Consider the following 9,864-nt stretch of genomic DNA (forward strand, 5'->3'; position numbering starts at 1 on the left):
CGGTCCAATAGCATGTGAAAACAAACTCCAAGTTTATTGAAACTGTGAATCAAAAAGTCAATAATCTGCCGGATAGCAAAACCCCAGCAAAAAGTCAGTCCAGATCAGCGCGGAGGTTAGACCAGCCGCAGTCGAGCCCGCGGGGAAGAGGGGCGGCGAACCGGCAATAGAATGCCGCCGATGAATTCCAGGGGAGGTATCGAGCGTGGGCAGAGAGGAATAGGATGGAACTGCCGTGGAGAGACAGGCCTATGAGTCGCGAGAGCCAAGGGAGAGAGCCGACCAGAGTTCTAGGGAGGCAGGAGGGTAAAAAGGGGAGGGTGACAAAAAACAGGAATGCCAGACTGACTAGACTAGAAAAAAGAAAAAAAGAAAACTGATTCAGACAAACACAGCATGGACAGAGACGATCTAAGCTGCTGCACAACATATTACGGACTGACACAAGATAGCATCCAAGAGGGCCAGATAAAGGAGACAAAGGCTAGGGCAGACGGTACAGCCGCATTGGGTTCCTGAGAGGGAAACAAGGGAGGTAGATAGCCAACAGAACATTCAAACTGTGACATACCTGTGGATGCTACTGGGAGAGTATTATGGGAATACTCAATCCACGTGAGCTGTTGGCTCCAAGAGGCAGGATTGCGGGACGCCAGGCAGCGGAGAGCTCGCTCGAGATCCTGATTGGCTCGTTCACACTGTCCGTTGGTCTGGGGGGGAAAACCGGACGACATCAGCATTGGTTGCCATGGAACCAGAGGCCTGTTCTGCCCCTCTGAGGTGCCAGATGCATTTCGGGGGATGGGCCCATAGACCCTCGTAATTGGCACCTTGGCCAGGTGAGGGGGCGCCAGATATAATTTGTTAAATACAACAAAAAGTTGTGTGTCCGATTGGTCCAAATGCTACAGCACTAATGTGTCATTGCACCTCAGTATATGTCTTATGCAATATGAATCTATGCATATTTACATTTAACATTTAGCAGGTGTTTTTATCTGAAGCAACAAATGAAGAATATTGCATGCAGTTTATGATACGAAAGCCAACAATGCTTGAAATATCATGTTTCAAGACTTAGCTAGAATTGTATAGAAGCTACAGATGTAAATATGTAAAGAAAAGAGAGGAAATGTTCATTTATAAAAAGGGTTTCCAAACTTTTTTATCAGCCAAACCTGATAAACATAAAATATTTACTACTGTATTACTATTATATTTACAAAACTATTTCAATAATTTAATGACACATTCACATGTTCATGGTTCTCTAATGTCAGTGATCACACTGTAATTTTACCTAAATCAAGTTAAATATAATAATAGTAAAATAAATAATAATAATAATAATTATTATTATTATATTTTGTAATAATAACAATAATTATTCTTATTGATGTTAATACTAATCATTATTACATATGTAATCATTTTAATATTTGTATTTAATAATATTAATAATAATTATTATTATGCTATTATTATTATTATTATTATATTTTGTAATAATAATTATTATTGCTATTACTAATTATTACTATATTATTATTATTATTATTAGCTTTAATTATTGCTTATTCTTAAAATATTACTAAAGTAATATTTATTTATTATACTGATTACAATTTTTATAATAATAATAATTATTATAACTATTAGTTTTAAAGCTAATTAAAAGAAACGAGGATAGAAGTATGTTACTGCTGTAACTTACAATTGTACTGTAATAGGAAATATGGTTTAGCTCAATGATATTCATCTGCTAGTCTGCAGAAATTCATGCCGCTGCTAATGTAACATTAACACCCACGTAATTACTCTCATTCCCTCTATGACACATGCATCTCATCTGGCACTGACATTTCTATCTATTTGCTGAGTCATTATCTCTCTGTGTCTTCTGATAGGTGGATAGTTGTGGGCGTGTGATTGAGGGCGTGGCCTGTATAAAGAAGGAGGGGTGTAACGGTGAAGCAGAGAATCGGGCTTCAAAAAACCTGGAGCAGAGCGACTCCTCCCCTGACTCCACCCACCAGAACGGCACAGACACGCCTTCTGGAGCAGACGGAGACTCCGCCCCTTCCACTCCACGGAAGAAACGAGGGCGGCGGAAACTCCAGCACCCGGAACGCCGTGAGTCACCTGTTTGTAGTTCAGTCGGTCTGATCGACTTCAAATGTGAAATGTGTCAGAAAATACAATTTAGAATGCGATGAAAGCAATGGCACGAGGTGCTATTGCAGCGTACACTAATTCTTCATTTAGAATCGTCTTTCAGGAACAATTTAGTAAAAACAATGACACTCTCTTCAACTGTCAACATGTTTATAACTAGCTAGCTAAATAATAAATATTTGGTTTAATGGAGCAAACATTTGACATTAGTTATATCGCCCACTTAAGTACTTCCACATTAATGCAGGCTTGCATCAGTGCATTGGCCAAGTATTTTCCATCTGTGTCAGTTTTTCCTTTTAGCCTTGTTTTCTCCTAAATGACCTCTGTGTTTGTCTTTCAGACATTGAGGAGGACGACACCAGCAGCGACACCAGCAGAGGAGAGGTGGGGACTCAAAACACAGTAAAATATTGTCGAATAAGGAACAATACATTTTGAGAATCACATTTCATAAATGTATAAATTTACAGGACTAGGGCTGCAACATTTAGGCAAAAATAAAATGGCTATTTTATTTGATAAAAATGTATTTATGTTTTTAGCGATTTAAAAGCTCAAGGTTTGTTCTACTTGTTTGTAGGGCTGCACAATTTGGGCAAAAAAATGTGGTTTATATATCAATATGATTATATAATAATAAATGTTATTATTACTAAATAGAATTATTAAACAATAAAATAAATATTGCTATTATAATATTTCACTTTAAAATAAAAAAAAAACTATCAAACTATTATAATTATTCCTATCATCATTATTACTAAACAAAAATATGAAACAAAATAACAAGTATTGCTATTATAATATTTCACTGTTAAAATAAAAAGGAGTGTTTAAGCATGAAAATATAATAATGTTTTATTTTACAGCACAACTGTAAAATTACAACACTAATTGCAAAACTAATATTTCTTAATTTCTTTGTTTTCAGATGTTATGTTATATATATACCAAAAAAGCTTCTCTTTTGTTGACAACAGATAGTTTATAAGTGCTTCTTATTACAAGTTTGGAAAGGCGTTGAGTTCCCAAATTCATGTTATAATTGACCCAAACTCACAGCGAGAGTTTAGTGCGAAACAAGAAACTGAAAACACTGGATTATTAGCTGCTCGCGTGTAAACAAACACAGTGCTGCACTTCAATCTGAAACGTGCAGTGCATATATTTATTTCCAGTGTTGGGAAGGTTACTTTGGAAATGTAATAGGTTACAGATTACAAGTTACCCTATTTAAAATGTAATAAGTAGTGTAACTTTTCAATTACTTCATTAATGTAACTGATTACATTTGATTACTTTTTGATTACTTTTCTAAATTTCTAATGTTTTCAACTGTTAATCATTTTCAAACATGTAAACCAGGCAGGGTTAAACTTACAATATGTGCTCAACACTGATAACTGTCAGACTTTCTAAATCCTTCATCACTTGAATTAAGATTATAATATTTTCATTTTAAAGGAGACATAGGATGCAAAATATCTTCATTTGCATGTAAATGTGTCTTAGCAGTGTGTGGACACAACCACCCTAAATGATAAAAATGCACTCCTTTTTTTTTAATCCCCCAAAAACCTAAACCGTCTCAATTATCAAGCCATTTTGATTTTGGAGTGAATACCAGCACTCTCTTCCACCTTCAATACCACGACTGAGGTGAGACCCTTGAGCAAGGCACCAAACCCCCAACTTTGTTGGTGTGTGTTTACGGTGTGTGTGTTTCACTGCTGTGTGTGTGCACTTGGATGGGTTAAATGCAGAGGTTTTAAGCTGTTTTTTATTTTTATTAAATCACTAGTTACTCCCCAACACTGTTTATTTCATTAAATCACAGCTTTGCAACATGATAACCACATTTAGTCATATCGCGATTTCGGTTTTATTTTGATGAATAGGGCAACCCCGCACAGGACTGCACAGAATCTCCGAGAGTTGCTTGGAGAACTGGTTTAAATTTAAACTAATTGGTTATCTGGACCCAGTCGGGTGGTTCAGAAAGGTCTAGTTAATGCATCACCCAGAGTTGACCATCTGTGATTGATCTGCTCCTGCTCGGTGTAGATCACGGGAAATAGACAACATGCTCACGAGAACATGAGAACATGCCAATGGAACGTTTCAGGCTTTGTTTATGTGAGAGACATGAATGTGTAAAGCTGAAACTTGGCCCAAGTGGCGCTGTGAGTCGTAACATGCCAAAGAAATGTGTTTACAGGCTGTTGAACACGTTACGGGTGTTTTATTAGGGCTACATACGCACTGTAATTCACAAACATAAACAGAGTAAATAAAGCTGCCTACAAATTGGTTTACACTGCAAAACAAGTGTTCGCGAAAGTCCTACAGATTCCTACAGATCGCCTTGAAAAACATGTAAAGATCATGAAAGCGTGAGCTGTTTGAGTCTGTGATTTAACATGTGTGTGTTCCTAGGCAACTAAGAGAGTCGTGTTTGTCTTGTAGAGCGACGGGGGTCGTCTGAGGGGCCGGCAGGGCTGGGACATCAGTTTGAGGAGACGTCCCGTACAAAGAGAAACCTTCCAGGCCGGAGACCCCTATCACATCAGCCGCAGAGAGAAAGAAGAGTGGCTTGCCCGCTGGAGGAAGGAGAAGGTCAGAGAGACACCAGAAGTACAGTACCGTTATTTACAGTCTATCAAAATCTTATATAATGTTTGTTACATTGATGTGAATTGGTTATCAATTGTTGTTTTTCATTACTACTATGTTATTAGCATTTGTTTCTTTTAAAGGGGTCATGAACTGAGAAATCTAAATTATCTTGATCTTTTGATATATAAGAGGTCGTTGTGCTATAAAAACATTATGTTGTTTCATAGCTCAAAGCTTTCTCGTTAGTCTAAAAACAGCTTTTTCTGAAGCCAGTCTGCCAAAAAGACAGCTAGTGGAATGTGCCACTTTTTGACGTAATAGTGTGGATAAACACCGCCTCCACAGAAGATGATCAACGCCTGCTTCTACATCGCTGCCTCTTTAGCCCCGCCCACCGATTTGAGCACGTTGTGTAAATAACAAGAGCGGCAAACACAGCTCTATGCAGAACTCAAACGCTAAAATCTATTTGATGAATTTTATTTTTAAGCAAGTTCCAGACCACGTCAGGAAAAACTCGGTCCTTTGTTCACTTAATTTTACCGCGGATTTGTTTACAAACAAGGCACAATTGGATGCAGGATTTTCAGAAAGACGATGCTGTGCCGACTATATTGAATTCGACAGTAATGTCGCAACACAAGCACGAATAACTGTTTTCAATATGTGATAACTACTGCTTTGTCTGTTATTACAGATTGTTTGATATTTACTGAGTATTTATGCGTTTTTTACCTAAATCACTACCTAAATCACCCATCTGTGAAGAGCAGAGACTGTCAAGCATACACAACTGTTAGCCAATCATATAAGTGGGCATTTACTTCCGAGCGCTCTGATGGGGGTCAAACAGGACAGAAAATAGCTGTTTACTTCTAAATTATTATGTTTTTTTTTTAAGTAAAAAGCTTAATAACATTATAAGTGGACCACAGAGAACAGCAGAAAATAAAAAACAGAGGCAGTTCATGACCCCTTTAAAATACATTGATTCATAGATGCTGGAATGGCAATAAAAATATTAATTTACAGTATATCAACAGCATTTGTGTAAAAGCCAATTAGAGCTAAATAATTTTGATTTATGCCTTAATAAAAAAAAAGTAAAATCATGGCACTTACAATGGAAGTAAATGAACTGTGCACTTCAAGATGTACTTATTCATTCAGTATCTATATTGGATGAAGCCCTGAGGAATGTACATTATACAAAATGTGTTGACTAACAATATTCCTTTTATGCTTTTACAATTTTTTTTCCCCAGAGAAAATATGAAAATAATTAATAATAATGATAATAATGTATTACACCTGAAGAAATGAAATCAGAGGAAATAATTAAACAGTGAAGAAAAAATTTGCACTGTTTCTAGCTCATTCTTAGCTTCCAAAGTTTTTAGTTTAAATGCAGAAATATGAAGGTTTTTAAGTAAATTCTTAATTAAAAATTGTGCATTATTTGAGTAGGGTTGTTAAAATCATCTGTTTAGCAGATGGATGAACTGGTTATACGTCACTTACATAATGCATGTGTTTGAGTTATGTTTATCTGTCTGAAGATTCTTTTCTTGTATTATTGCATGAATATCGTGCAAACGTTATCAGATTTGACAGATTTATGAGGTAACTAGAAACCGGAAGGGTTGGTAAGCGATTTTATCATGGTACCCTTCTGAGTAATGTTGGCAGGATATGGAAATTTACTCTATTTTCTGAATGCGTGTTACAGATCTTATTGTGAACGATTCATCCGTGCATGTTTAATATTTATTTTTTATTTTTATTTTATTCTTATTTTGACCTTAATGTTCAAATATCATAACTCGATTTTCTAATTCTCTCTTTAATGACATATGCTGTACTTCTCTGATCATTTAGTTCACTTAAACCCCACTTCTTTTTCATACAACTTACATTCAGATCTGCCTCCAGCAATCAACGCCATTTTCTTTCTTCTATTTTTATAATCCGTTTTACTTATGAATGTCACAATACAGAAGAAAAAATCTGTCGCTACTTCCTTTACATTACAATTTTAAGTAATCTAAGTAATTATATTGTGTTTCTGGAATTGAAAAACGGTATTTTCATGTTTTGTTTTTTTTTGCATTGCACTGTGTACTTGCACTCTAATGGCGCTTTTCCACTGCATGGTACGGCACGGTACGGCTCGGTACGGTTCACTTTTGGCGGGTTTTCCACTGGGTACAGTACCTGGTACCTGGTACTTTTTTTAGTACCACCTCGGTTGGGGTTCCAAGTGAACCGTACCGTTACCAAAACGTGACGTGTAAACTCTGCTGATCACGGATTGGCCAGAGAGAATCGTCACTACCTGCGTCACTGAACTTGTGACACAAACACAAAAGAACCGCTAGATTTAAATCAGCACAGCCAGCAAAGGATCGAACGCAACTGTTTTGAACGAGCACAACTTTTTTTAACAACCAAAAAGTTTTGTTGTCTGTTGCGGAAGAACAGACGTTCCTCTCGTTGATAGCAGAGGAGCGGATCCAGCGAGAGCTTGATGGGGCGACGTGGAATGAAAAAGTTTTTTTTAGGAGTCGTGGTAGTAGAGGTGGCGCAACTATAACGACATGTGAATAATCCCGCCCACTCTAAAGCGGTACTGAACTGCAGTGGAAACGCAAACTGTGCCGAGCCGAACCGTGCCGTGCCGTACTGAGCCGTGCCGAGCCGAGTCGTACCACGCAGTGGAAAAGCACCATAAGTGCATTACTGCAACCACAATTTTTTTTTTTTTTTTTTAAAGCAACAAGTCAGAATAATTTTCTCTGTTGAATCCTGAACATTCCTTTAGAGACAAAGAAGAAAAGTGCTCAGTGTCTGCTGCTGAAGTTTGATACGAGTTGAGTTAAGGACGTATGGAAAACTCACATCCTTCAGTATGAGCTGCTGAACGATACAAATGAGTGTGTTTATAAGGAATGGAAAACAATTTAGTACAATGTTGAGTGGTATGTATTCGAAACTCTTGAGTTGAATGCATACTGTGCTGGTGTGTGTGTTTTGTCCATTGAAGTAAGCGGAAAGTGAACATCAGTGGAAAGTCAGTTGGGTTGGGTTCACTAAAATACGTCTACTTGTCTCACAGCCACTTGTGTGTGTGTGTGTGTGTGTGAGTGAGTGTGTTTGTAGTAGTAGAGTGCTTGGCCACACTGTGAGGCCCTGTTTCCTGTAGAGGTGTGTGTGCTGTGCGAGTGTGTTGAACAAGGCAAACTCAAACCCAGCACTGAAGTGTTACTGATGTATTATTTTAGTCCTGTGCAATGGTTTTACTTTGTTTAGCATTTACTTCCTATTCAAATAAGTCTCAAACATGTAAGTAATAGTTTTATATAGTTTGTGTGTTGCCTTTTGACAGGAATGATTTATGTGTTTACATACGTTTATGCAAATACATTTATCAGTTTTTACACTACCATTCATAAGTTTGGGGCTAGTACGCTTTAAAAAAAAAAGAAGAAATTAATACTTTTATTCAGCAAGGATGCATTAAACTGATCAAAAGTGACAGTAAAGACATTTAGCTATTACAGAAGATTTCTGTTTCAAGTAAATGTTCTTTTGAACTTTATATTCATCAAAGAATCAATGTATCACGGTTCGTATTTCTTATTGCATCAACATTGATAATAATAAGAAATGTTTCTTGAGCAGCAAATCAGCATTTTAGAATAATTTCTGAAGGATCACGTGACACTGAAGACTGGAGTAAAGATGCTGGAAATTCAGCTTTGCATCACAGGAATAAATTACATTTTGCAATACATCCAAAAAGAACACAGGTATTTTAAATTGTAATAATATTTCATTTTACTGTATTTTTGGTTAAATAAATTCAGCCTTGATGAGCGTAAAGAGGTTTCTTTCAAAAACATTCAAAAACACAAAAATCGAACTTTTAAATTGTAGTGTCTGTGCCATTGTAGTTCTAGTATCTAATTTATGTGCTACTAAGTTCCTCAGAGTAAAAACCTGACAAAAACTTTTGCAAATCTAGCAACTAATTCTTCCTCAAAAGCTCTCACTGTATCTTAACTTTATAAACATGACTTTGTCTCCTGTCAGACTGATGAAAAGCGGTGCACACTGACTCCTGAAAATTGCATAAACCCTGCTAATCAGATTTGAGCTTGCCATTTTCTGTTCAATATGCATCAAACGGCCCATGAACGGACTCTGGGTGGTCCTTGACATGAGTCTCATAGTATAATACGACCATTTATACAAAAAATAATTCTGCTCTCTAAGCGCTTGTGTTCAAGCCCATGTGGATTTCGCTCCACAGATTTGCACTGAATAATAAATGAACACCCCGTGAAATATTTCCACTAATTTGATTATGCTTTCAGCTACCAATTAGAAAATAAAGGTTCCAAAGGGGGTTTTCGCAATGATGCCATAAAAGAACCATTCAGTGAACAGTTAAAAAAAATAATCATTTTAAAATTCTAAAGAAACTTTTTCCACTATAAACGAACTTTTGTGGACTGGAAACCTTCCATGGATGTTAAAGTATCTTCATGGAGCCACCAACGCCAATAAAGAGCCTTTGTTTTTTAGAGTGTAGTACGCCTAGCTCTGTTTTAACCATGTTTTGGTGACCTGCTAATGGGTAATATTAGTTAGAATGCTAAAAACAGCCCTAGTAATAGATAACAAAGGTGGTCTGAATGGGTGTTTTGTGTGATGAAGTACTAAAGCGTGTGTTTATCCGGGGCCGCGGGGGTTTTCAGGGGCTGCCGTGTTCTCGGCTCGCCCAGCGAGGGCAGTTTCTCTTGGGTCGCAGAGATCCCGCCCACTGCAGCCTCTGGATCTCATCAAACTCTGGCACAGCGCTGCTACGGCGCTTCACGAAGACCTGATTACAAACGTGTGTGTGTTTGAGAGAATCGCACATGGTGTGTGAAGCGGTTTAGTTTATGAAGACACTATAAAGAATAACATAATTATTTGTAATAGTGTTTTCTTGTATATTTCCTTAAGGAGTTTCCTCTGTGTGTGTGTGTGTGTGTGTGTGTGTGTGTGTGTGTGTGTGTGTGTGTG

The 9,864-nt window shown here is 37.2% G+C and overlaps 1 protein-coding gene across 4 annotated transcripts in view; it reads left to right on the forward strand.

Moving 5' to 3' along the window:
• Positions 1 to 9,864, forward strand: part of LOC107685348 (DNA (cytosine-5)-methyltransferase 3A-like) — a 53,581-nt gene that overhangs the window by 19,772 nt on the left and 23,945 nt on the right. For 3 of the 4 annotated variants that reach the window (XM_016481896.1, XM_016481899.1, XM_016481900.1), the window contains 3 exons: positions 1,908 to 2,133; positions 2,519 to 2,562; positions 4,645 to 4,812. In XM_016481896.1, the coding sequence (XP_016337382.1) occupies positions 1,908 to 2,133; positions 2,519 to 2,562; positions 4,645 to 4,812 (438 nt within the window). The remainder of the gene's footprint in view (positions 1 to 1,907; positions 2,134 to 2,518; positions 2,563 to 4,644; positions 4,813 to 9,864) is intronic. The other variant, XM_016481897.1, reaches the window with a different exon arrangement.

Source organism: Sinocyclocheilus anshuiensis, unplaced genomic scaffold (genome assembly GCF_001515605.1).
Source record: "Sinocyclocheilus anshuiensis isolate Anshui unplaced genomic scaffold, SAMN03320099.WGS_v1.1 scaffold769, whole genome shotgun sequence".
NCBI lineage: Eukaryota > Metazoa > Chordata > Actinopteri > Cypriniformes > Cyprinidae > Sinocyclocheilus > Sinocyclocheilus anshuiensis.